At 45.5% G+C, this 27,578-nt stretch overlaps 2 protein-coding genes across 4 annotated transcripts in view; both read left to right on the top strand.

The window, feature by feature from the left end:
• The window catches only part of LOC108936670 (GRB2-associated-binding protein 1-like), a 31,701-nt gene extending 17,840 nt beyond the window's left edge, over nucleotides 1-13,861 (top strand). The window contains exons 3-12 of one of the 3 annotated variants that reach the window (XM_029250277.1): nucleotides 1,552-1,846; nucleotides 2,616-2,769; nucleotides 3,546-4,108; nucleotides 4,890-4,984; nucleotides 5,982-6,285; nucleotides 7,826-7,903; nucleotides 10,901-10,994; nucleotides 11,478-11,604; nucleotides 11,958-12,092; nucleotides 12,195-13,861. In XM_029250277.1, coding sequence (XP_029106110.1) covers nucleotides 1,552-1,846; nucleotides 2,616-2,769; nucleotides 3,546-4,108; nucleotides 4,890-4,984; nucleotides 5,982-6,285; nucleotides 7,826-7,903; nucleotides 10,901-10,994; nucleotides 11,478-11,604; nucleotides 11,958-12,092; nucleotides 12,195-12,353 — 2,004 coding nt within the window. In that variant the 3' untranslated portion in view covers nucleotides 12,354-13,861. Of the gene's footprint in view, nucleotides 1-1,551; nucleotides 1,847-2,558; nucleotides 2,770-3,545; nucleotides 4,109-4,889; nucleotides 4,985-5,981; nucleotides 6,286-7,825; nucleotides 7,904-10,900; nucleotides 10,995-11,477; nucleotides 11,605-11,957; nucleotides 12,093-12,194 lie in introns of all 3 variants that reach the window. The other 2 variants (XM_029250276.1, XM_029250278.1) reach the window with 2 other exon arrangements.
• A 1,382-nt stretch (nucleotides 13,862-15,243) lies between these two features.
• On the top strand, nucleotides 15,244-26,540 carry LOC108936633 (SWI/SNF-related matrix-associated actin-dependent regulator of chromatin subfamily A member 5-like). The gene is made up of 24 exons (XM_018756125.2): nucleotides 15,244-15,500; nucleotides 16,941-17,045; nucleotides 17,140-17,306; nucleotides 17,535-17,635; nucleotides 17,877-17,977; nucleotides 18,132-18,311; nucleotides 18,389-18,544; nucleotides 18,683-18,814; nucleotides 18,904-18,972; nucleotides 19,077-19,186; nucleotides 19,396-19,622; nucleotides 19,968-20,089; nucleotides 20,185-20,337; nucleotides 20,483-20,615; nucleotides 20,701-20,849; nucleotides 22,236-22,355; nucleotides 22,795-22,902; nucleotides 22,987-23,100; nucleotides 23,257-23,379; nucleotides 23,586-23,718; nucleotides 23,845-23,963; nucleotides 24,142-24,354; nucleotides 25,229-25,339; nucleotides 26,084-26,540. The coding sequence occupies exons 1-24, from the start codon at nucleotides 15,426-15,428 to the stop codon at nucleotides 26,147-26,149; spliced, it is 3,087 nt and encodes a 1,028-aa protein (XP_018611641.1). The 5' UTR covers nucleotides 15,244-15,425; the 3' UTR covers nucleotides 26,150-26,540.
• Nucleotides 26,541-27,578: the final 1,038 nt, after the last annotated feature.

Genomic DNA, 27,578 nt, shown 5'->3' with positions numbered 1-27,578 from the left:
AAGAAGGTGGAGCTACTTCTCTCACGTCTCCTTAGTCAGCAGGCGTGCGCTTGTGTAACGTCACGTTTTTCCCACCTGCCGCTGTGCTTTCTCATGGAATCCGTCAGGATCGCACTTGGTGTGTGTTTGTGTCACCTATGTCCCATGGGGTCAGGAAGTGTGGCCCTTGGCCTCCACTCGTGTAATAATGCAGTTCTATCAACGGGTATTTAGTTATTTATTCACTTGCGTGACGCTTTTCTTCAAAGCTACTTGCACTGATTTACCCATTTACATAGCCACGTTTTTACTGTATCAGTTCAGGATAAGTACTTTGATCAAGGGTGCTACAAGTAGGATGTGGCTTTTGAACCTGGTTCCTACGAGTCCAGCGCAACAGCTCTAACCACTACTCCACCTTCTGGCCCAGTCCACGAACTGTAGATTTCGAGAAGTCAACATGTGAGGAATGTTCCAGAGAAATGTCAAACGCTTTGCGTGCTCCTCACACACAGTATGACAGGGTGCGAGTTCTGAGTTTTGGAACGGCGCTGCGCGAGCGGGTCCTCGAGCAGATGGACTGTGAGTCAGAGGGCAGACCCGTTGCGGCTCTGCCGCACCAGCGGCGGCGGTGGCGAGAACTATAGAAAAGTCCTAGCTGCGTGCTGAAGGCCCTTTAAAGAGCAGTAAAGCTGTTTCAGACTCTGCTGTAACAGTTCGCTGATCGTGGGGTTCGAATCCCAGCTGGAAGGGCTGCCTCGTGCTTTTGAGGCCGTGTCGTCCGTGCACGGGAGCGTATGATGACAATCCAGGGCCTGGCAGCGGCCCTCTGGGGGCAGGGCCTTTGGGAGGCTCCTCCTGGAGGAATTTTCCACGAGGCTTATTCCTCAGAGGCTGGGCAGGGTGTTCCACGGTGCCGGTCCGTGCCAGGCTGGGCGCTGCGCTACAGGCCTGTTTGTCTTGGCTCGCTGACAGGAGGCGCCCAGAGCTGGGCGTTCAAACATACAACCGTTACAGGTTACAGCATTCGGGGGAAACGAGCGCCACTCGGCAGCAGGGGGTGCAGCGGTTAGAGCCGCTGCCTTGTATTCAGGGGACCCGGCATAGAATCCCAGCTCCTGCTGTAGTACCCTTGATCATGGTACTCATCCTGAATTTACAGTTTACAGCCCACGTCCTGTGTATTTATTGTCCTATACTCATCTCACACTGTTGTGTATTTACACTTTATGTAGTTATGCCATAACTTTATGACAAAAACAACTTGAACTGATACAGTAAAAATGTCTGCTGTATAAGTAGGTAAATCGCTGAGTACGTTAATGCTGTGAAAGTGTCAGATAAATGAGTAAATGAATACAATGAATAAGGACACGCTGTTCACTCCCACACCGTTTTCTGAGCTCAAGCCGTTTCAGCTGGACTTTCTCTTTGTTGAGTTCACTAAAACTGCGATTATAACCCTTGCTGGAGGCTCTGTGTGTGTTAATAACCCCTGTGTGTGTGGTGTGTGTGTGTCGCTGGGCTGATGGTGAGGAAGAGGGCGCCGTGACTCCTGCCCTGTTTCGACAGGCATGGAAGAAGAGGTGGTTCGTGCTGCGCAGCGGCCGTCTGACCGGCGACCCCGACGTGCTCGAGTACTACAAGAATGACCATGCCAAGAAGCCGATTCGGGTCATCGACCTGAACCTGTGCGAGCAGGTGGACGCCGGGCTCACCTTCAACAAGAAGGAGCTGGAGCACAGCTTCATCTTCGACATCAAGACCATCGACCGCGTCTTCTACCTGGTCGCCGACACCGAGGACGAGATGAACAAGTGGGTGCGCTGCATCTGCGACATCTGCGGCTTCAACCCCACCGACGAAGGTGAGGGCGCCCGCACGGTATAGATATTTTATTTCTAGATTTATATGTATTGCTGAGCACCAAGGAGCACAGTGCAAGCAAAGAGTTCAGGTTTGAATCCCACCTCCTGCTGTAGTACCCTCGATGGAGGCACTGATTCTAGATTGATACAGTAAGAATTGCCCTGCTCCCTAAATGGGCACATCCATCTAAGCAGCTTAACGTTGTAAGTCACTTAGAATCACACACACACACACACACACACACACACACACACACACACACACACACACACATACACACATTTTCAGAACCGCTTGTCCCATACGGGGTCACGGGGAACCGGAGCCAACCCGGTAACACAGGGCGTAAGGCCGGAGGGGGAGGGGACACACCCAGGACGGGACGCCCCAAGCGGGACTCAAACCCCAGACCCACAGAAGAGCAGGACCCGGTCCAACCCACTGCGCCACCGCGCCCCCCACTCACTTAGAATCATCTCATGTAAATGATGTGGTAAGGAATTCAGTGAACACTGTGCCATCTTCCAGGTGTATGGACATCCTTCGTGTGTGTTGTTCGTGTGCATGAGAGAGCGAGTGAGAGACGGCGGGACAGTGGTGGGTCATCCGTGAATGTGGCAGCTGTCCTCGCCGGGACCTGCGATGGCTGGAACTGGGTTGAAAGAGTTGCGTGACCCGTTGACAACTTGTGATTGGTGCTTGAATCGTAGACGGTGGAAAGCCACAGGTGTCCAGCACCATGGTGATGGACTCGCTCTCGCACCCAGCGCTGGGGGACGCGGAACCCTCACCCATGAGCGGCGTGCCGCCTCCCTACCATCCCGTCAGCGTCCGCCACCTCGAGTCCTCGTCCAGCCAGGAGGAGGCGCCGGACTACCTGCTGCTGATCAACTGCGAGAGCAAGAAGCCCGGGTCCTCGAGGTCAGCGTCCCCCCGCGGCCTTGTCCTGCTCCCGTGCCACATGGGCTCACGGTCAGCCAGCGCCCACAGACAGAAACCGCATATTAAGGATTGCGAGATGGAAGGTGAAACGTAGATCAGTTGCTGCCATTCTCGTTCGGTTTGTCATCTAATGTTCCGAGAAGGAAGAAAATCCAAGAGGAGGAACTGCAGGGTAGGAATGTGACCAGTAATCACATTTCCCCAACTAGTAATCTTGAAAAATAAGATACAAAAATAAGCACAGTAATTGTACATTCCAGTGCAGGTAGTGCTGTTGGGAATTTGAGTGATTCTACTTATCTGTGCCAGTGCTTTTATAGAGTTACGCTGTTTATATACTGTAACCCATACAACATACTTACTGCATATTGTCAATAATCGTACTGTTATGGAGGCACCAGGTGGCTTAGTGGTTAGACTCTAATGAAAGGATCCCGGTTCGACTGCTGCCTCCTGCTGTGGTACGCTTGATCAAGGTACTTACCCTCAACTGATGCAGTAAAACTTTTTTCCAGTTCAGTGGGTAAATCAGTGTACATTATTTCTCATTGTAAGTGGCTTTTGACAACTAAATGAATTAATAGTGATTAATAATGACGAGTGGCGTAATGTCACTATGCTGAAATCATACTCGGGTGTTTCACTCCAGTAAACAGCTTTAACATTGTGTCTGTTGAATAGTTACAGTTTCTGTAACGTTTTCTGAACATGTGTCTATGTCTGCTGAGTGTGTGTTTGTGCCGTGTCGCGAACAGGCTCCATACCGGCTCCTGCAGGTCGATGTCCGCAGAGACGGACTTCAACGACAACCTACCTTCGCACCGGCTGGTCTCCTCTGCCCCCAAGCACAGCTCCCCCAATGGCTTCTTCCCGCAGCGCAGCACCTACGAGTCTCCCCCCCCACGCTCTGCTGACGCTGCCACCGCCGCCGTCTCCTTGCTGCCCCGCAGCTTCTCGCAGGACACGGTGCTGCAGCCCAGGGCGGCCTCCTCCCCCAGGAAGGCCTCGGTCGAGAGCCAGATGCGACACTTTTCCATCAGCTACGACGTCCCTCCCACGCCCGGGTCCGGGGGAGTGGGCGGCATCGCATACCAGGTGCCCAGGACTGGCGGCGGCTCAGAGTCAGACGTCCCCCCACCACGTCCCCCCAAACCGTCGGTGGCGGCCCCCCCGGAACGCTCCCCCACAGATAGTTACCACATACCGCGCTCGGTGTCCGAGAGCGACGGTAACTACATTGCTCCCACGGGGGCGGCGGGGGGCAAGGGGCTGCGCAGCAACACAGTTGGCACCGTGGAGCTCTCCGTCCTCAGGAAGGGTCAGTGCTCCGTTTGGCTCCTTCGCAAGGGGCGCAGCTTAATGCCATCACACCCACCGAAAATCAGAATTCATCTGACATGACCTCACACGACGTTCCCAGTAACTCTGCTCTTGTTAAAGCTGGAACAGATTACATTGAGAGGGGTCAGTAGCGTTAAGATGTCTGAATCAGTTAGCCTCAACAGTGCAGTTCTGGAGCATACATTCATTTGTAATGATACTTTAATAACTTTTAATAGCTATGTTAACATCTAATGTTTTCTTTGGATGAGAATGTAAGCACCTCCTGCTGGTGCCATTGCGTAACTTTCTTTATGACTCCACCCACTTTACACTTGTGCAGGTGTTGCTGACCCTCTTTAATTAACCCCTCAGAAAAGGTGGGTCTTTCTAGAGTGTAGATGCTTAGATTATCAGAAAAACCTGATTATTTAACTGTCCAGCATAATGTATTAATTTGGCCACTCCATTATCACACTAGAAAGTCAGCGAATGCTGAGACAATCTCACATTTTGGTGGTTGTGAGTCACCCCTGTGTGACTCTCACGCCGATAAAAGAGCTTTTTTTTTTTTTTTTTTTTTTTTTTGCTAAATCAGGTTTGATCCACATTGTAAAGCTGCTTAATTGACGAAAACAAAAACAATCGTTCTGTGAATCAGGAAGCTTGAGCACCAAGAAGTGGATGCTGCTCTTACCAAATGGAATAAATCATTTGGTAACACAAGTTATTGTGTTGTGCTTTGTCGCATTCCTGTGGATTTGCATTACTTTTTGCAGATTTTGGGTCTCAGGAGTGCTATGATGTTCCCAGACCCTTCGGCGCCGATCGCAGCAACTCCTTCGAGCTGAACGAGAGCTTCAACAACTACCTGGTGGGTGATGTGTGATGGATCCGCTCAGCTGCGGCTCCATACAGAACACCTTGCATTTACATGTATTAACATTCATTAATTTAGCTGACACTTTTCTGCGAAGGCGCTTAGTGTTAACCTACCTACAATGATTTCCCTATTTATACAGCCGTATAATTTTTACTGTATCATTTCAGGGTAAGTGCTGACAGCATGGAACCTGTGTTGATCATCTCTGACCACTACGCCTATTTCTGCCCCCTCATCTTATCTTAAGATAAAACCTACGTTGCAGATGTCTGGATTTTTATAGCCCTTGTTGGTTTTGTATGAGGGGGGTGCGGTGGCGTAGCGGGTTTGACCGAGTCTTGCTCTCTGGTGGGTCTGTGGTTTGAGTCCCACTTGGGGTGCCTTGTGATGGACTGGCGTCCCATCCTGGGTGTGTCCCCTCCAGCCTTGCGCCCTGTGTCACCGGGTTAGGCTCCGGTTCGCCACGACCCCCACTTGGAACAAGCGGTTTCGGTCAGTGTGTGTGTGTGGCTTTGTATGCGAATGATACATTTCTAAATGATTACAGATATCTGTATATCACAATAATTAAACCAGTTGTGAAAAGCAAACTTTGAACAAAATACTTAAAGATCCAGGCTGATGTCATTATACTAAAATATGAATTATTTTCAGAAGTGGCTGTTGTGGGTGTTCTAAAACAAGCAGCGGGTTTTCTTGAATAGCATTTTGACAGCAGGCCCAGCAGGGGGCGCTGTGGTTAGAACTGCTAGAACACCAGAAGAACCAAGGTTCGAATCCCGGTATAATTGGCATAACAATGCGTGTGCTACATTTTTGAGAAGTGTAAGATGCATAAATAAATGTAAATGTGATGGACTCAGCACTGGGGGTTGAAGTACACAGAACCCACTAGCTCCAGATCTGAGACTCCGGCAACGCTGAAGCAGGACGACGGTGTAAAAAGGTGACAAGCTCATCATTGGCCACTCTCTCCGTGCACACACAGAAGAACAAGGGCATGGTGCCCGTGGGCGGGGGCTCCACCGAGGATATGGACACCAACTATGTGCCCATGGGCGGAAACTCTCCCTCGCACCACCGCTCGGGGAGCCTGGCGGACGCCCCCCAGGAGCCCAGCTACGTGCCCATGACCCCGGGTGGCTCCGACTTCCCCTCCCTGGGCAAGCAGGTGCCCCCGCCGGTGCACATGGGCTTCCGCTGCAGCCCCAAGACGCCACCCCGGCGGCCCGTGGCTATCAGCGACTGCCAGCCGCCACCTGTCGACCGCAACCTGAAACCTGACCGCAAAGGTAAGCGTGTGTGTGAGTGGGTGATCGTGGTGTGTGTGTGTGTGTGTGTGTGTGTGTGTGTGTGTGTGTGTGTGTGTGTCTAACAGATTAAATGCATTAATATTTGCGTTTGTGTGCCTGTATGAGGTATGAACTTGCATCTCAGTGTTTCACCACTCTGGCTTATTGGGTGTTTATTGCTGTTCAGTCAGTGTCAATAATGCTAATGATGCTAAACCTGCTTGCTCTCTTTTTCTCTAACTCAGCGTTGATAATGGGAAACATGCTTGTGATGCTAAACGTGTTGCACTCAGTGTCGATAATGATGCTCAAGGTGTGCGCTGTTACTCACCATCATTAATGATGCTAAAGATGCTAAAGCTGCTAATGATGCTAATGATGCTAACAGTGCTCTAGAGGCAAGGCCAGGTGTAAGTTTGACATCGTGGGGGAAGACTGACTCTTTCTCAAGACGCACCAACTCGGTTGGTTCAAAGTACACGCTTATTCACAATCGAGTTAATGGCACAAGCTGCAGTTGTACGAGTTATGTTTGGTCCTCGGCCTACAAACACAAATGGACCAGAAGTCTCTTCGTCACTCAATTTGTTTGTAAATCCAAAGTTACCTTTTCCATTAAAGCACCATTAGAAAAGACTTAATAAATACAAACATCCTTAAATTAACAGGTTAAGATGTAGAAACGGGTGGCACTCATTATTTTTTGAAAATAAACAAGTGACGAACTTGATGGTTGTATATGATATATTTAATTTTAGCGATAATATTGGCGTACTTTGACAACGCTACTCTTGTCAGAGCAGAATTGCTGTACATGAAAACTACAGACAGCACTACGTACGCATTGGAAGTGTTGCTGCAGAGTCATAAACATGGTACAGGGACAGGTTTACCTTCGGTCCACTGACTGCTCTACGGTTTGTTCGTGCACCTCTACATCTTACACCTGTTCCTAGGGCTTTGGCAAGAGCCGCTGTCTACCCGGCAACCCAAGTGGGGCCACCCGTCCCATCTACCATCCTTCCGCCGCAAGCTGCCGCTCAAAATTTCGTTGTATGCATATAATGACAATAAAGTATCTCATCTCATCTCAAATGCCAGGAAGGGGCGCTGCTGCGCCGCTCCCTCCTGCTTAGCTGTTTGGTGCCAGGCCGAGTGTGGGTTACGCAGGGCAAACCCATCATCAGCTGCTCTGCTGATTTGCTTTCCTCAATACTTGGGCTGATTTCTATGCATTTGTCTTTGGGTGCCGTATTTGTTTGCGCTTTTCGCCCCTGTGTCTCTTTGGAACTGAAAAGCAGGTGGTATGAAAGAGGTGGCTGTCGTGGGGTGCTGTTCCTGCACGGTTGCTTTTGCCTGCTCCGGTGCCTTGACCGGGGGTGTTTGGTGCACACTCGTCTTATGTTTTTCAATGTCCAGCCACTGTGTCGCACTGGTGGAATGCATGCTACAGTATATGACTTGCGCCTGTGTGTCGAGGGAGCGGGCCTCGGACTGTTCCGGAAACAGTGTAACAAGGAAGTCTTTTCTTGCCAATCAGGTCAGAGCCCTAAAATATTACGAGCTTTAGAGAGAACCGATTCCCAAACCGTAGGTGGATTCCAAAAACGACAGAAGGGTATGTATTCATACAGGGTATTCTACCTCTTCTTTTTTTTCTTGCGACGTGTGAACGAAACTTTGGGAAACTTTCAGCATGCCTTCCTCTCTGTCCTCAGGGAGAGCGTCCGCTGTCCTGTAGGCCTGCCCTACTTCTTCTAATGTCCAGCTTGCACCTAAACCACTTGATGGTTAACCCACTGTAAATCTCTTTCTACTGGAGCTGTATGAGTTTATCCAACTTCCTTAGCAGTTGAAAACACTAGAAAGCTGGAACATGGAAGAAGAGGAGTTTAGGTTTCAGGAAGCAGGACACAACTGATTTATATGATCGATAAAGTTTCTTTTCTTAAATAATAGACTAATTCACATGTGTGTAACTGATACTAACTGCTCTCTGAAAAAAGGGTGATGTCATGTAAAATGTACAGTACTGGTCAAAAGTTTGAGTACACTTTAAAAATTCAAAACTTCACCATTTGCAGCACGAGGACTCTGTATAGCTTGAGTGTCCTTTTGCTTTCCTACTTCACCAGATAGTTCTTCCACAAGTTTGAGTGGTGTTTTGGGGTTGTATCTTGTTGAAGGACTGCCCAACTAGCTATTACTTTAATAGGTGTATTAGAGTATGAGAGCCGTGCTGGGTGAGATTGCCATGGACTCAATAAAGATGACCAATGACCAGCAGAGCAGCCCCACACCATCATACTGCTACCACCATGTTGGACAGCGGGAACCACACAGGCACAGCAAATACTCACCTGATGGACCCAAATATTTCACATTTGATGCATTGGTCCGTAGGACTGACCTCCACTCCTCAAACACCCAGTTTCTGTGTTTTTTTGGCAAGTCCGGTGTCAAGGAGGTGAACTCAAACTGTTGACTCATACTGTAGCTGTAAGACGACCTCTGTCATTTTAAATCCCAGTTCCATGTATATAAGGGCACTTTATCAGATGACAAACCGCATCTGTTTCTTACAGTCATGGAGATGTAAAATGGCCAATGATGCAACCGATAAAATGACATTGTGCATATACTTCTGAATGCGCAGTGAATTACAAGGCCATATTAAATTCTCATTTTTATAATGATTTGCGCTAATTTGATATCCTCAGCAAAGTAAAACAGTAAGTATGTACTCTGCTCTGACATGGCACACTTATGTTTGACCAGTTTATCGCCGAGCTCTGTGTGTGGTCCTGGGGGGGGCGGTTGTGCTTGTGCTTGATTTGTGTTTTGTACACAATGTCCTGTCTTAGTGCACAGATCCTGTGGTTCAATTTCCTGCAGCACTCATCTAATGGATATTATACTCACACAGAAAGTTTCTTGCTGGACAGACCTTCTGTCTGCTCTCTTACACCTTCCTCTTTTGTGCTCCAACATGCTGTTTAATCCCCGGTTCTTCATTAGCATTGGGTCCTCCCAGGTCACGGTCTTGCTTATTCCTCCCTTGTGCTTCAGTGAACATCATGCCCCTTCATCATCAGTATTCATGAGCGCAAGCCATTTATAAATACAAAAAAATCCGGTGGAAGTGGAATTACAATTAAATGAGGCAGCGTATTGCATCTCGTCTGTGAGGTCGGGAGCTCAAATAAAGATGAGCAGCATTGTCCAGTACTGTCATTTTCTACAGGTATGTGATGCAAGATGATAGTTGAACTTTGACTATAGATACATAAGGATATCATTTTTGATATTCGTCATTCATACTGATTTCTGCAAGTCGGTGAGACTTATCTTTCAGCACTGTTACCTCGGAAACAGGAGGTGTTTTTTTTTTTTTTTTTTTTTGAGATGGTCATGAGTTGAGTTTCGGTGCGTTTTGCGGTCAGGTTAGGGGCACATTCACCTTTCTGAGCACCACAGATGGTGTGTTTGTTTTGTCCTGCAAGGTCGCCGGGATGATGTTTCCTCGGTCGCTGGCCAATGAGGTCCAGTCATCAGTGATGTTACCAGACCTTTCCACACACCAGCTGCAGTTACAATCAACTGCTAAGGCGTGTGAATGAGTGCCGGCAGGGAGTCCAAGTAACGTGATCACGCATAACGCTCTTTACTTGTACCCTGACAGTTGCTGGGTGAGGCGGCTCCGGTTACGGAGGACATCCATCAGAAGGGAGCGCCTCTGGCTCGAGGAGTGGGACCGTATCCACTCCGAGGCCGCACGCTAATACCCCACGCACTAATGGGCACTTAGCCCTTCGACCAACGCCAGTTGTCTCCAAGCCGAGGTGGTGCTGCCATTAAAGTGGATCGCTGGAAAGCTGCCTCATTGAATTATTTAGTGCCATGCTGAGCCGCTCCTAATCAACTGCCGTCCCCAAATAAATGTGAAAGTGTAACGACACCTCTGCAGTGAACTCTGAAGTTGTGTAGAAAAAACATGATCACCGGTGGTTGCTTACATCAATTATATCGGAATTTGACTTTGCAAATTTCTCTCTCTCTTCCATGTGCTTGAGTCTGTATTTCAAAAGTGTCTTAACCATTTTTCCTGAGCTTTACACGAAACTCAGTGACACATCTTTGTGGCCCAGTTGAAGAAACATCGCTCACGGCTGCCGTTGCAAACGAAGAGTTAAACTATTGGGTGTGACGACTAAAGGACTGAACAGAAATGGGTCCCAGTACCGGTGTACTGTCACGAGGCCTTGACGATGACTCCCCCACCACCACACAGCTGGTCAGGCATATAGGATGCCTGCAGTACAGTCAGACTCTAAAACTGTTCAATCAGCCTCAAAACAGATAAGTAACGCAGTTTGAAGGAAATACACTAAATACCATACAGAGTACAGTTATTTAGCATTTTGTCTCTGTGAGTGCTCTCTGACCATCAGTGTGATGCTTTTCATGCAGAGAATATCAGATTCCACACAGGGTGAAGGGACTTGGTGGTAGTCCCCAATTCTGTCGACCATGTTGGTCTTCCTTTTAAATCCTCTGTTGCACTGTGCTGTGTTTCGCCACAGCCTGTTTGACCCCATTCCCACCCGTCCCACAGGTAGACCACCCAAACTGGACATCAAGCCCATGCAGGAGTGGGAGGAGTTGCCAGCCCCTGTCCACTCCCCGGTTACCCGCTCTTTTGCCCGCGAGTAAGTCTCCATGCACAGCGCTGTCTTGGTCACAGTCCCTGGGACCCCCATGTGAGCTGTGAGCCCACTGTCATCATCCTTCTGTCATCCCTAAACACCCATTACTTAGCACTTATTTCACACATCGTCATGCACATGACACACACTCCACACACTCCTGATGAGCTATCAGTCGATCCAAAGGAGGAATGTGCACCTTCAATCAGAATACCATAATTTCTTGACTCGAGTGTTCCACACACATCCTTTTACAGTGTTCTGTGTGTGTTTGTTATCACAGAGCTGCAGATGTGACACCACTTCGAAAGTTTAAGTGCTTTTTGATTTGCCTGTTATGTCCCTTTTGGTTTTGCAGCGCATCCAGAATTTTCTGTACTAGGAGGTCCCCTACTGGCTGATCTGTGATACTGCATGTTCAGTATGTGGTTGCGTCTGTGTGAATGTATAAAAAGGGTGCGTATTGAGCTGTTTCTTTGTGGTCAGTTTCTCCAGGTTCCCAATGCCTCCAAGACCCCCGTCAGCGCACAGCATCACCTCCAGCACAGACTCTGAGGACTGCGATGAGAATTATGTACCCATGACAAACTCCAGCATGATAGCAGATGAACCAGTGCGTAAATAGAGCCCCACACCCTTCCCCCTTGTCAAATAATAAACCACTTGTTCCTTATTGTGATACAAAATATGTATGTATCGTAATAATGAATCGTTTAACAAAAGAAAATATTTTAAATACTTTTTTCTTTATCTGGTACTGTTCTGCAAAGTGGCTTACAAGGTTAACCTCCTTACAGTAATTTACGCTTTAATAAAGCAGGGTAATTTGTACAGTATTTGGCATCTGTACAGTGTAGTGGGGACATGTGATCATGTGACCATGTGCAGGGCACCACTAGAGCCCCAAAGCAGTTCTCTAACTCTGGATTAGAAAACCTCCAGTGGAGTTTGTCTCCTTTATTTCAGACCCTGAAGCTCAGCACTCATATGAACACAGATGGTGGCAGTGGCAGCAGCCCCATGGTGAAGCCCAAACGCGAGAAGCAGGTGGAGTACTTGGACCTGGATTTGGACCCAGGAAAATCCACCCCACCTCGAAAGGTACAAGTCATAACAGTGAGGTCAAAGTCAAAGCAGTAGCATGATAAACACACTGAGTCAAAGTACCCATGAGAGAATGTGTCTGCACCCTGTGTGTTACAGAAGAAGAGCAATGGGACAGGCGGCTCCATCTCAGACGAGCGCGTGGACTACGTGGTGGTGGACCAGCAGCGTACGCAGGCGCTCAAGAACACCAAGGAGGCCTGGAATGATGGGAGGCAGTCCACAGAGACAGATGTGCCCCCCAAGGGCCCCAAGTGAGCCGCAGGTCGCCCAAGGAGGCATCGGCCGAGCTTGGCCATCCTGCACCTGTCGGGACAGGGGAGTCGGAGCAGAGCAGGTGGAAGGACAACAGCGCTCGGTTTTCAGCCCCACCTGAGGAAACACACCCTGTTCCCAGCATTTAACCTCTGATATCTTGCCACAAGGGGGAAGACTCCTGTGGGCTGGGGGAAGCCAGCTGTTGAGTTCTTTCAGAGACATCCTCAGACTCAGGGTGAAGACGGACCCCTTTGCTCTCGGGTTCTTTTGCAAAGTCATGTGTGTGGTTACAGAGGATTCTGCCATGCTGCCTTTTAAAGTCCTGACAAGCTTTTTTTTTTTTAAATTACTTTCATTTCTCAGCTTTTTTAGGTCACTGTAAATAAGAAAAAGCTGTTTAATGTCCGACATTTATGTTTCCAGCTTCATGTCCCAAGCTGCAGTGGATTCAGATAGAAGTTTCACATTCATTCGTCACCTGAAAGGTATTGTTCAATGCAAATCTAAAAAGTGCAATCAGACATTTCCTTCCTTAGTTGAATATGCAGGTCTGAAATGCCAAACGTTACTTCCTTTCGCTTTGCAGCACGCTTTAATTTGTGTTGGGCAACATGCAAACTGAGTGACTGTATAAATGAAAGTGTCCTTTAACATGTATTCAGTGTGTGAAGTGCGCATTCTGCGGGATACAATCCTGCATCTACTGAAGACGTCGGTGTCTAACTGGCCATATGGATAAAATCCATGTGGAAAACAGCGGAGGTGACACAGCAGTGACAGCTTTCAGTTGGTTGTTTGGAAGCTCTTGTACTTATGCAATGTTTCAGACTTTAAAGTAGAAAATTCAGGTACTCAGTGAAATTCTGTTACAGTGGTCTGCTCTCAATTTATGCAGGTGAACAGTCCATCACAAGACTTAATTTATACTGCAGGAACTGGATTTCAGAACCTAAGGATGTTTTTTGATGTGCACCTTTTATGCACTTACAAAGCAAGTTTCCTGAAAACATTCCTTCCCAGAAAGACATACAAGTCTTTTTTTTAATTTTTGTTTTAAATTCCATAGCTTATTTGTTGTTTATATTCCCTAGTTTATTTTCTACAGAATTCCTGTTCATTCTTGGATGGATTGACTGCCTTACACAACTCACTCTTTTGTAAATATGCAAGATGTCAGCTATTTACCTAAAGCGAAGCTACTTGTGAGCCCTCCTGTTTGTAAATGTACTGGTTTTACTAACTTTGCTGTACTTTAGATTTTCTTGGGGTTAACATATTCCTTTAATTAGGAAATGTGTAACTTCCATTTTAATTGATCATGTACTGTTGGAAAGCAGTGCCTTCAATATTAGTTTGGTATTTTTTAAAATTGTTCCTCTGTTAGTACTCTGTTTTTGAAAGAGAACTTAAACAGTTTGTGCTAAAATGTTATTTGGGGAGGAGAAATGTGTACATTTAAAAGTGAACTAAATAAAAATGGAACTGTATGCATTAGGCCTGTATGTAAAATATCGACACACCTTGCCTGCAGTTTATTGTCAGATGGTTACATTATTTCAAAAAATTCCATTATTTCTTCAGTAATTTATTTTTTCACAGGAGTAGATTCCTGTTTATTCTGTTGCTCAAGACAGGCCATACTCATCAGACCATAGTCATCAATATAGCAGGGCTAGGATAATGAGAAATGAGCATGGCCATGCTCCACAATTTCTCATTGTGTCTCCACAGGCTACAAATCCAAAGGATTTAAATGTCACACTTTGCAGCTGATTTACACTTAAAACTCCAACTGAGATGATTTTACACCACGAAGAAGTGACATGAAATGAAACAGGCTTACTGTGCAGCCTCTGTGGGCTGGAACCAAGTCAGAGTGAGAGGGGAACAGATGGCAAGAGTTGAAGGAACCAAAGTCACTGTTAATACTTCGGTTTAAATGTATCGCCGCTATTATTAACATGATTGAGCTTAATTTAGTTTGTTTTGGGCCACTTAGGCCACACTGAATTTTAGGTCTCCAATTTTTTAAAGCTTTGATTGTGGTAAATTAATTATGGTACCACAGTATAGGTGTGGAATTTGACCAAAATACTACGTTAAAGTACTTTTCTGAGGTGGAAGTAAGGGGGCAAAGAAATTATCCGAATTATGATCTTCAGTTTTTTTCATGTACTTTCAGCATGTGGTCGAGAAATTTTTGTTTTACTTCCTGGTTTTGTCTCGTCGCAGCCAATTACAGGTAACTGAACCGGTCAAGTGACTGAGGTCTGTGGCATTGTGGGAAGTGGAGTCCTACAAAGACCAAATTTGCAGCAACGTTGACCGACTTTTTTCACTTCAGCCATGAGTTAGAAAAAAATATGCAACAACGATATAATGGCATTAACATATACATAGTTTAACAGAAGAGAATAAGTCAAGGCGGAAAACGGCCGCCATCTCATTAAAAAATGTGGGCTGAAATTGGTAAAATTCTTAACCGTCATCTTGATGCCCGACACAATCGTCATGACAAAAACGTGCGTGGTAAGAAACAGTCCTCAAAAGTCGTGGAATAACGTGTACTTTAATATTACGAGTTCTCTTGCTCTATACACCGTCTTAAAACTGCAAACTTTCTGCTAAAATGTTATCTACATGATGATGAAAATGTCCATAAAGCCATATTCAGTCTTTCTTAGTAAACTCTTCGGTAGGGGAAAAACACTGTCTCCTCCATTAGGTAGCGGAACTGAAACGTAACTCTAACAGTTATGTAAATTTGATCACGTGGCCAGATTGGTTGGCGCCGGAGGCGCGCACGCGAGGCAACGCTGCGTGGGAAACAAAAGCCGGTCGTCGTACCACGTGCCCGGCCTGAGCTCATGCCTTTGCCTGGCTCGTGGAAATCTCGCGATGTTTAGTCAATCAACGGGACTCTTGTGGGAAAAGCCGGCAGGGTTCGCGTGGTGCGCCCCCGTCCTGCACGCACTTCGCAGCCGCAGGTCTTTTTAACCAGTGAGAAGTTCGTTAAACCCGAAGAACCGGGTCAAATAGTGTGAAAGAGGCGCCGGAGGACCGCAGGGGAGGATGTCGGAGGCGGAGAGGAGCGGCGCAGCGCCGGAGCAGGAGCCCGAGCGCCGGATGGAGGATGAGCTCGGAGAGGTGAGCGGAACAATGGGAGCCCGTGGCGGACACAAAGACTGGAGAGCCGCGAGCCGCGCGCCGCACCGCGGCCGATGTTCGCGTGTTTGACGCTCGAACGCAGTCCTGAGGGAGGTAGAAGGGCTCCAGTGGTCCCGGGTGTGTGCGACCGAGCGTCCGGGATGTGGAAGTGGCAAGTGCCCCGACCCCGCGTCGGCCGACCGGCCGGCGATCGATCCATCGATCGATCGGGAGACCCTCCCTAACTTAGCGCTGGAACTCGGTGTGTTCCTCCTCTGTTCTCACTTGGGGAACTTTGATCAAGTAGGTGGGTGAAGCAGGGCTGAATAGCGGAGGGCAGCAGCGGCGATGCCGATGGGACGTGTGGGGGAACCGGCATCCGGTTGGCCTCGGATTCATCATTCATGTCTCCGCTGACGGGATACCGGGACGCACAAGTTGGAGCAGCACTAACAGGAACTGGGACAAAGTGGCATTTCACATTCACAGTGTTCGGCGGAAACGGGAAAGGATCTGTTTCCTTTTACCTCGTGCTTTTAGGAGGATAGTCATAGTGTGTTATCTTTCGTGGTCTAAATGACGATGAATTATTATGTGGAGACGTGAATGAGATCGGGATAAACTAAAGTCAGAATGGGATGAAATGAATTTATCCGATTCTGACTTTATCCTGATCTCATCCTCTCTTCTAGACCACGAAAGATAACACAGTATCCTCCTAAAATCACGAGGTAAAAGGAAACGGATCCTTTCCGGCATGTGGACTCAGTTCAAAAAATCTGAAAGAATACCAAAGGGAGAAAACTGTCACTTTATGCTTTAAAAAGGGGAGGGGGGGGGAATCCAAACTCATTATGAAATTCTTGCCAGTTTGACCTGTGTGGAAAAGCACCATCCTGGAGAACTGGTGATCCGTCTGTATTGACTTTATTTACATATGTACCCCCTTTATGAATTTGTGAAATATCTTCTGCCTCAGACAGTTATACCAGGCATTCATCACTGATATCACTACTATTCTGAATTCATAATTACCTGATACAGAAGCCTTCCTTGTGACACATGGCTTTTTTTAGGGGTTCATCAAGTCCAGTTCCCGGGTCCTCCTTGTTCAGGCCAGACACCTTAACACATCGTTCAACTTGTTTTTGCTTTTTTGTTTTTGCTTTTCTAAGAACTGTTGCTTGCTTCTTTCCTTCCTTGTTTACTGACAGCTGTGAGAACCAGTTCTGCTGTGGCCCTGCAGTGCCAGTTTTTAACGTTGCGCTGACCCTGCTGACAAAAATAGGCTTAACATGAATATGGTCATCCGCATTTGTACCATGAATTAATTCAGACTGAAGGACTGAAGATCACCTACTACTACACATAGCTTTAATTCTGTGATGTGTTTAGGTCCTGTTTATGTTTTTTTTTTTTTTTTTTTTTTTTTTTTTACAGGATGACATGTCTGATCCTGAAGATGGAGGGGAGGAGGGAGCATCGACCCCTAAACCAGTTGAAAAAAAGGAGCTCTTCCCACTCCCGGGCTATGAGGAGAAGATGGTACCTCCTCCTGTCTCCTCCTCTTGCTGCGTGGTGTTTGTTTCTTTGCTGTGTGAAGCAGCTTGGAACTAGTGTTTCTTTTGCGTCTTTACAGCAAGCTGACCGCAGCAACCGTTTTGAGTACCTGCTGAAGCAGACAGAACTGTTTGCGCATTTCATCCAGCCGGCTGCACAGAAAACACCGACCTCACCGCTCAAGATGAAACCCGGGCGCCCGAGAATCAAGAAGGACGAGAAACAGAATCTGCTGTCGGCTGGGGAGTGAGTATGCCTAATTCGGCCCCCGATCTTACAGCCAGGGAGTTCACTTTAGGTGCCGTGGCCAGGGCTGTGGTACTGGCAGTAGCTGCTCCCTTCTGCTGCCAACCAAAGATGAAGTTGCTTTGCAGCTTTAAAGGTCATGTGCTGCCTTGTGTTAGGTGCGATTTCTTTTTTTTTTTTTTTTTTTTTTTTTTTTAACTGGCCTCCCTTATCCCCCAAACCCTGCAGCAACCGGCACCGTCGCACGGAGCAGGAGGAGGATGAGGAGCTCCTGAGCGAGAGCAGCAAGGCCACCAATGTGTGCACCCGTTTTGACGAGTCGCCCACCTGTGAGTGGCCGCCAACATTCTGCCATTGACATTCAGGGCCAAGTTTTCATTTCGGATAAATATCTTCAGCACAGCTGTAATATAATATTGAATATAGAGAAGTCAGTAGACAACCCAAGCAAGATGCAGCTGTTGGGTGGTTTTTTTTTATTTATATTAGAAGACTTCTACGTCAGGGGTCATACTCTGTTTTTGCATATTTAACTTTCCATCACTAACTCCATCTTTGTCCTCCCATCAGATGTGAAAGGTGGGAAGCTGAGAGACTATCAGATCCGTGGGCTGAATTGGCTCATTTCACTCTACGAAAATGGTATCAACGGTATCCTTGCAGATGAGATGGTACTTGACTTGATTTTTGTTTATCACGAGATTGCATTCGATTCAACATGTTTAGAAAGGCTGTTTTTAATGTTTTATTTTGGAAATGTAGTGTTTTTTTTGAGGATGTCAGTTCCCTTCTGATCCCTGCCCTTGGGGTTTGTTTGTTGACCAGGGTCTTGGGAAGACTTTGCAGACCATCTCCCTTCTCGGTTACATGAAACACTACCGAAACATTCCTGGTCCTCACATGGTGCTTGTGCCCAAGTCCACATTGTACAACTGGATGAATGAGTTCAATCGCTGGGTGCCATCCATTAAAGCGGTTTGCCTCATCGGTGACAAGGACGAAAGGGTATGGGCAACAGTGTTAACTACAACCAACTGCCCACAAGGTCAACTGTGTTCCTGACTTGGTGTTCCTGGTTTCAGACTGCATTCATCCGAGATATTCTCCTGCCGGGTGAGTGGGATGTTTGCGTGACTTCCTATGAGATGCTGATCAAAGAGAGAGCTGTCTTCAAGAGGTTCAACTGGAGGTACTTGGTTATCGATGAAGCTCACAGGATCAAAAATGAGAAGTCAAAGGTAAATGCTGCAGTTTTAAAAAAAACCTTCAGAATCATTTTCAGACATTCTTGTGACTTCAGAAATTTGCACATAGATCAGTCAAAACGATAACCAAATGGCCTTCATGGTGGACACATGCTTGTTGAATGTTTTTAGCTTTCGGAGATAGTCCGTGAGTTCAAAACAACAAATCGCCTCCTGCTAACTGGGACACCTCTGCAGAACAACCTCCATGAGCTCTGGGCTCTGCTCAACTTCCTTCTACCTGATGTCTTCAACTCCTCAGAAGTGAGAACTTTTCCATCACAGAGCAGTGAACACAAATGTCTCATGTTCCTCTGTGGGTGTACTTAACGTTTCTTTCATTTAAAATTAAGGATTTTGATGCTTGGTTTGATACCAACAACTGCCTTGGGGATCAGAAACTAGTTGAACGTTTGCATATTGTGAGTACAAACCTTTGGTACTTTCTGCACACGTTTTTCTTTAAAAGTCATCATATGAGCATCATCACTCAGGCCATCACCCTGTCTGTCTGAACTGTAACTAGGTGTTGCGTCCTTTCCTCCTGCGACGTATAAAAGCTGATGTGGAGAAGTCCCTGCTGCCCAAGAAGGAGGTGAAAATATATGTGGGGCTCAGCAAGATGCAAAGAGAATGGTAAGTTCCTTGGCCACAATTTTAACTGTAGAGGAACTGGCCAAACGTAACATTTGCATTTCATAAAAAGAACATCCATCATCAGAAGGAATCTCATATGCCTCCACTCTTTTCCAGTTTGCAGCAAACTGGGGTCATCCATCACATATTTTTGAAATGACAAAAATTTTTATTATACACAAACATTCTTTCCCTCCTCTCTCTTTGAGGTACACCAAGATTTTGATGAAGGACATCGACATTCTGAACTCGGCAGGAAAGATGGATAAAATGCGTCTGCTGAATGTCCTGATGCAGCTGCGCAAGTGCTGCAACCACCCATACCTGTTTGATGGTGCTGAGCCAGGACCCCCATATACTACAGACCTGCACCTGGTGGTCAACGGTGGCAAGATGGTTGTGCTTGATAAGCTGCTGCCCAAGCTGAAGGAGCAAGGTGGGACAACTTCAGGATTTAAATTGCTCTAACAGATAGGTTTTCATGGGCAGTGATGAACCTTTCAGAAAAGAATGTGATGGCAAATTCTTATAAGCTTTTGTTTAACGAACAGCTTACCATGAACAAGTTAGGCCTGCAGACCAAGGAAAGGGTGCATATATGCATGTATTTTATCCATTTGTTAGCTTAGCAATGAAGAATGTCTTAATGGTAATAAAAAAAGACAAAACCTTGAATCAATTTGCGTTCAATATGTATTGACTTTTCTGTGGGAGCTGGGCTTATAGGTACGTGAGATTGATGAGATTGGATTTTTTTTTTTTTTTTTTTTGTTCTCTTCAGGTTCCCGTGTGCTGGTCTTCAGCCAGATGACCAGGATGCTAGACATTCTGGAGGACTACTGCATGTGGAGGAACTATGGCTACTGCCGGCTTGACGGGCAGACCCCCCATGAAGAGCGCCAGGTATGTTTTGGGCTTCTGCCGTATTTCTAACTGTGATAATGGATTCGATTGTTTTACTTGCCAGTCTTACATGCAGTGTGTGGTGTTTGTTCCAGAAATCAATCAATGTGTACAACGAGCCCAACAGCTCCAAGTTCATCTTCATGCTGAGCACACGTGCTGGAGGCCTGGGCATTAACCTTGCTACTGCTGACGTTGTCATCATTTATGACTCAGACTGGAATCCTCAAGTTGACTTGCAAGCTATGGTGAGCGTGTTATTTTTGTCATTTGCCAAATGTAATTCTTAGATAAAAGACTTGAAATAATGATGTAACTCATTTAGCTCAGAACCTATATGTGCTAATATTTTTTTGAATTATTATCTTTGACTTATTGATTTTTCTCAACTAGGACCGTGCACACAGGATTGGCCAGAAGAAGCAGGTGCGCGTCTTCCGTTTCATCACAGAGAACACAGTGGAGGAGAGAATTGTGGAGAGAGCAGAGATGAAGCTCCGCCTTGACTCCATTGTCATCCAGCAAGGTAGGCTGAAATAAACTGACAGAAGCGAAATTCAAACGTTTCCAGAAACACTTGCTAAACGTTTGATATGATTGCTGACACACAGGAAGATTGGTGGACCAGAACCTGAACAAGCTTGGGAAAGATGAGATGCTGTCAATCATCCGACACGGTGCCACACACGTGTTCGCTTCCAAGGAAAGCGAGATCACAGACGAGGACATCGATGCCATTCTGGAGAGAGGAGAGAAGAAGGTTGGTTCCAGTCAACATGTTTGGCACAGTTCAAACATCATAGTTCCCTGTGATATAAAGCCTACAAAAAAAAAAAATTTGTGTTATAAGGCCAGCACTCGTAGTAGTAACTAATATATATAATGTGTGTTTGTGTATATCTGTGCTTTTTATTCCATGTAAACACAAAATTCATGCTATGACACAAACACATTTTGCTCGTGGGCCTTCTTTACTGTGTAAGGACCTTTGTTGGACAAACAAATAACAAATGGAGTCAATGTGGCACTAATTGAATGGAATAATGAAGATGATTGGACAAACTCCAGGTAGGAATGGTACCGAGGTCCATTACATGGCAGGGCGCTGTGGCTCTTAATCAGAATGGATGCTTGAGGTAACCTTTACAATACACGTTAACTGCAAAATAGAGAATTCTGCTGTGTGTCCTCCCTGTTTCCCGTGTCCTGTCACGCAGACAACCGATCAAAACATCGATTATGGTAAAGCTAACCCCCACCTCAAGCAACAGACTGAGTCCAAACTTTGGCAAATGAGATACTTTATAGTCATTGTGTGCAATACAACGACATTTGTGCGGCAGTCCTCAGAACAGTAGCAGAAAGAAAGAGCATTTAAGATAAAGTAATATACAGTATAAAGAAATAAGTCAAATGAACAGAAGTTAATATGAATTTCCAACTTTGAAGTCCTTTCATGTAGCTGTTTTCTAATGCTATAAAAAATGTAAATGTTTAAATCATATACAGTAAGCAGCTTTTATAATAAATAGTTATGCTGTCAAAGGGGGTGTGGTGGCGCAGTGGATTGGACCGGGTCCTGCTCTCTAGTGGGTCTGGGGTTCGAATCCCGCTTGGGGTGCCTTGTGATGGACTGGCGTCCCATCCTGGGTGTGTGTCCCCCTCTGGCCTCACGCCCTGTGTTGCCAGGTAGGCTCCGGTTCGCTGCGACCCCGTATGGGACAAGTGGTTTAGAAAGTGTGTGTGTGTGTGTGTGTGTGTGTTATGCTATCATAAGGCTTCTTTTGTGATTTATGAATCGCAATCCAAAGGCAATATGGACAGTCCAATATATTCACTCTCCTGCACAGCTGATGGTAGCTGTTTTAATAACTTGGATAATTAGTGACAGATTTCAATAATTTTAGTTAAAAGTATTGCATATTGTCTGTGTTACCATTTTTGTAAAATACACCATTTGGTCAGTTTCTAATTTTAAGTGACTTTTTTTTTCCCGTTAGAAATAATGGTCGTTCGATCACCTCTCAATAGGACTTAAACGGGGTGATTTCACAAAAAAAATTCACCACGGTAAGTGAGAGGTGCGTGTGTATGTTTTGATGGGATTCTTGAAATACTATAACATGTGCTCGCTGTGATATTTCAGACCTTGGAGCTGAAGGAAAAGATGTCCAAACTGGGCGAGAGCTCCCTGAGAAATTTCACTGTGGAAAACGAAAGCAGCGTGTACAACTTTGAAGGAGAAGACTACAGAGAGAAGAAAAAGGTGAGATGTGTTAACCTGTCAAAGTAACATTTGAGCTGAAATGAATATTGGTGTCACTTTCCTTTCTTCTGTCAAGCTGTTAATTACAAACACAATCGGACACCTAAAACTGCTGATGACACCAAGTACCATTTACCGTTCTGTCACTCTTTCCTGATCCTTTCCGTCTAAATTTGGAAAGTTTTGTGTCCGTGTGATTGTTGGTGAAATGTTTGGAAGGTGATTGAAGCAGTGGAGATATTTTACAGTTGAAGCTTCAACTCGTATGTATCTGCTGCTGTCAGCTGTGTCCCATGGGCTCTCCTGGTTTACTGTGCGCTGCTGTGTATGTGTGTGGTGTGTGCGCGCGTCTCTGTGTTTGTTTACAACTGTCTGTGATTAGTATGAAAAGTCCAAATTGGAGCGATTTGTGCATGAAGGGTTCCTTTGCAATCTGCAGATTGTCACCGAGTGGATCGAGCCCCCCAAACGAGAGCGCAAGGCTAACTACGCCGTGGATGCGTACTTCCGGGAAGCCCTCCGAGTCAGCGAGCCCAAGGCGCCCAAGGTAGCGATGCGCTCACTGATTCTAATTTGTTCTTTATAAATACTCTTACATTGTCGCCATAATGTCTTCCTCGCTTTACTTCAGGCTCCGCGACCCCCTAAACAGCCGAATGTCCAAGACTTCCAGTTCTTCCCACCTCGACTTTTTGAGCTGCTGGAAAAGGAGATCCTGTACTACAGGAAAACAATTGGCTACAAGGTCTGTTTGCGTTTCCTTAAATGCTAGTATGTTTGTCGTCATGGGTTTTCAAAGAGATTGACGGTTTGCTCTGCTGTGACGTGTGCTTGAAAATGTCAAAGGCGGTCTGTTTATGAAAGTTTATTTCGGTGGCTGTCTCCGATTTGCTCTTCCCAGGTCCCTCGTAACCCCGACGTCCCCAACTCTGCTCAGGTGCAGAAGGAGGAGCAGGCAAAGATCGATGAGGCTGAGCCACTCACCGAGGAAGAGCTGGAGGAGAAGGAGCACCTACTGTCGCAGGTGATGCAATCCCAGATCGCTGTTGCCCGGCTTTTCAGCTGCTATCCGTTTTGTTCACGGGGAAAAAAAAAAAAATCAGCTCTGTCAATAATGTGTTTCTGTTTATATTTGTGTATTACAGTATGTGTTCTACATTTTCATATTTTTATCCGCTTGTAGTATTAGAACAGTTCTTCGGTGTGTTCATGTAATGTATTACTTTAAAGGGTTTCACAATTTGGAACAAGCGAGATTTCAACCAGTTCATCAAAGCCAACGAGAAGTGGGGCAGGGACGACATCGAGAACATTGCTCGAGAAGTTGAGGGCAAAACTCCAGAGGAAGTTATGGAATATTCTGGTAAGATCGTTGTATAGATAGACTGGAGTGGCTACGATATATCTGGGCTCTGTGTATTATCTCTCACCTGCAAAAACATACTTGGAGCAAAATTGTCATCATGCAGTGTGTTTTGTGCATCTGCAGCGGTGTTCTGGGAGAGGTGCAACGAACTCCAGGACATCGAGAAGATCATGGCCCAGATCGAGAGGGGAGAGGCCAGGATACAGAGAAGGATCAGTATAAAGAAAGCGCTTGACACAAAGGTGAGGGCTGTTTTTGAGAAGGGGTGCTTGTGTTGTCGTGCACTAAACAAAGTTTTCAGGTAAGACACGTCCATGGTTGTTGTCAGGTCACAGGTGATGCTCTGGATGTCATGGTGTGTTCTTTAAGAAATGAGTTTCACAGGCACTGCGTAAACCGTGGCTCTTCTCATTTTGACAGATTGGCCGTTACAAGGCCCCCTTCCACCAGCTGAGGATCTCCTATGGCACCAACAAGGGAAAGAACTACACGGAGGAGGAGGACCGCTTCCTTATCTGCATGCTGCACAAGCTGGGCTTCGACAAGGAGAGCGTCTACGATGAGCTGAGGCAGTGCATCCGCAACTCGCCGCAGTTTCGCTTCGACTGGTTCCTCAAGTCTAGGACTGCCATGGTGGGTTGTGCGTTGTCACGTGTGTGTGTGTGTGTGTGTGTGTGTGTGTGTGTGTGTGTGTGTCTGTGTCTGTGTGTGTGTCTTCCATGTTGCCGGTAACTACCACTTTAGAGATCCAGTTTACCAGACTTATATTTCCATCTGTAAATGGAATTATTAATAATTTTTCCACAAAGCGACTTACGATGTTGATCCAACTACAATTATTTACCAATTTACACAGCTGGGTAATTTTACTGGAACTTTCAACAATGCTAATATTGAAACTAATGCGAAAGCCTTGATCGTTTTAAATACATCATGTCCGCAATGTCCTATTCAATCTCAATTCATACCATAAGCATCTACAGTGATTGTCATCTTCCGGCTACTTTCAACGTTATCTATAAAATCAGTCAAATCTTAATACAGACTTCCCTGATTTACTTATAGTGTAGGTTTTCTAAAAGTCTTGAATATAGCTGGACTTTATTTTCATATTTGTATTAACTTTGACCTACATTAAAATTAAAACAATGAAAATAACCTTTTCTCCACAAACTCCTATACAATTAATTTCATAAACAAGAGCAGTCTCCCTCAGCTTGTTACTGAACACCAAACACGAGTTGTAAACACTGTGGAAATGAGGTGAATAATGTTCTCATCCTCCTGCTGACTTTTTTGAAACTGAGCACAGAAACTTGTTTTTGCTTCTTTACATTGCAATATTCCTTAGAAAATTGCAATGTAAAGAAAATGTAATTAAATAAATGAGAATGTTTGTATCTTTGAAATTTGTAACTCAAGTATTTGAAACACAAGGAGCCAGTGTACTAGGGACTGGGGGTTGGGGGTATCAAACACCTGTTGGTGATGTCTGTTCAATGTGCAGGAACTGCAGAGACGATGCAACACGCTGATCACGCTCATAGAGCGAGAAAACATGGAGCTGGAGGAGAAGGAGAAGGCTGAGAAGAAGAAGAGGGGTCCTCGACCATCATCGGTGAGTGAACTTCTTCTCGTTGCATCATCTTTTTTTGTTGAGCTTGTGTCCAGGTGGGTGGCGTTGTATCCTCACGGATGGTTCATATTTGAAAGATGGAAAAAGTCAGCAGTCTCCTGTGATGCGCATCTGAGTTTGCAGAACAAACGGATGAGGTTATGGAGCGTTGATATAAATCAGTCATCGACTACATCCAGCTAAAAGCTGACTAAAACGTAAAGAAAGCATCAAGACAAACTGCTCTTTTTGCAATAGCTGCTCTGAAACTTCTCTGCATTTGGTTAGCAACTGTTCACATACACAGACGTTCGGGAAAGATCTGTATATATTAATTATCTGTTTAATGGCTTTTCTTCTGTTTTGTCTCTATGACATCAGTAGGAAAGGAGGAAAAAGTGATGTATTTAATCATCTTGTTACTTGCAGAATTTCACGTTCATGAAAGTAAATTTAATGGCAATAAAAACCTGTTTCACTATGCCTTAAAGCAGTGTATCAGTACCATTGTGACTTCCAGTGACTGAAGTTTTAAACACCGCTAAGCTGTGTTTTTATTTTAGGCTTTCTATCTGGTTTTTGTTCCTGTTCCCCTTTGTTCTTGCTCTTTCGGTTCTGTTCGCATAATATCTTTTGTATTTTTATAAAGTTCTTAACAACTTGAAGGAGTGTGCAGAAGAGCAGTTTTGGTAGGAATGAGATGCAAAGAGCACCTTCTGCAAATGCCCTTCTGTATGTCCTGATCAGAGCCAGAAGCGCAAAGCAGACGGGACAGCAGATGGGCGAGGGCGACGCAAGAAGTTGAAGTTGTGAAGACGATTCCAGTGGAATTCCTCCGGCGATGCAGGGACTCCAGCGAAACAGTAGTGTTGTGCGATTTATTTTACGGGTCTTAATGATGTACTGTACTGACCTCGGCCTCTTGGTTATGTGACGTGCTAGAAAGGATCTGTCCCATAGTGATGTAGGAGTTGCTGCAGCAGCGCTGGACTTGTGCTTTTCTCCCAGGCCATTAGCAATGGTTGTGATTTATTTATGCCTTTAGGTTAAGTACTGTACTTCATTACCTAAACTTTTTTTTTTCTCTTCTTCAAAGAATGTTCCTTATTTTAACTTTTGGTTTAGAACACAACACCAACAAATTTTGTTTTTTTGTAAAGTTGTTTTGTAATAAAAATGTCAATTTAGGGCATTATGATATTGTTGGTATTGAATGCAAAATTGTCTCCTCTTCTTCTGTCCAACGGTCATCCTGAGGAGCAAATGCTTCATCTGTCCTTTGTTCTCACCTAGGCTGGGGAAAGGTTCCTTGGACACACTCTCCTCTACCCCTGTTAGGTTATCATAGCTGAATGTTTCCCCATCTTTTTACCTTGTTTTATTATGTAGATCTTCCACTGGAACTGTTTTCAACAGAGCACCAAAATGGTCAGTTTGTCTTCTGTCTTTAAATTTAATTTTCACCTCTTATGTACTGGATACTAGTGCATCAACACCTCTACCCCCTCCTGGGGAACTTCAGTGAGATCTACCGCCTGCGCATTCTCTAGTGTCACGTGTTCAAAATGTGGCAACGCTTGTGGGTAGCAGGTGTCATCGCAGTTACAGCTGCCACGTTGTACTGAAAAGACCAAGGTTTGAATCACACCTCCTTCTGTAGTACATTGATCAAGGTACTTACCCTGAAATAACAGTAAAAATGACCCAACTCTATAAGTGGGAAAAACACTAAGTTGTTACTGGAGATGTCAAATAAATATAAGTGTAAGTAAAGAGGAGCAGGTGATATTCCTGAATGTTTTTGTAGAGATAGAAGTAAATGTTATGGTGTTTACCTTCTGCCAGCTTCAGGCTTCAAATATTAACTTGCATTGCAGCATAAATTCTCCATAGTTCAGAGTGGTGATCTTCCTTTTCTGATCATCACCAGTGTATTCCCAGAACCCATGTTTTGGAGAAGTAATGTGACCCTTGTCCAGGACAGAGGAACCAGGGAGGGTAAAATGGTGCTTGTCCAGGGTTCAAATTCTTTAAATTGCTCGTAGACCCACTGCATCCAGAGCAGGAATTCGGACATGTATTTGTTAGATTTAAAAAGAGATAGGGTAAGGGAATGTATTTTCACACAACGAATTCTACGTTACTCCTCAAACCAAATTTAATATCTAGGCAGTAAAGCAACAAAAGTGAAGCATTTTAACTAACATTGTCCATCAACATTTTTAGCACATTTTTTTTTTTA

This window comes from Scleropages formosus, chromosome 3 (genome assembly GCF_900964775.1).
Source record: "Scleropages formosus chromosome 3, fSclFor1.1, whole genome shotgun sequence".
In the NCBI taxonomy this organism is placed as follows: Eukaryota; Metazoa; Chordata; class Actinopteri; order Osteoglossiformes; family Osteoglossidae; genus Scleropages; species Scleropages formosus.
This window is presented reverse-complemented; position numbering and strand designations above follow the sequence as displayed.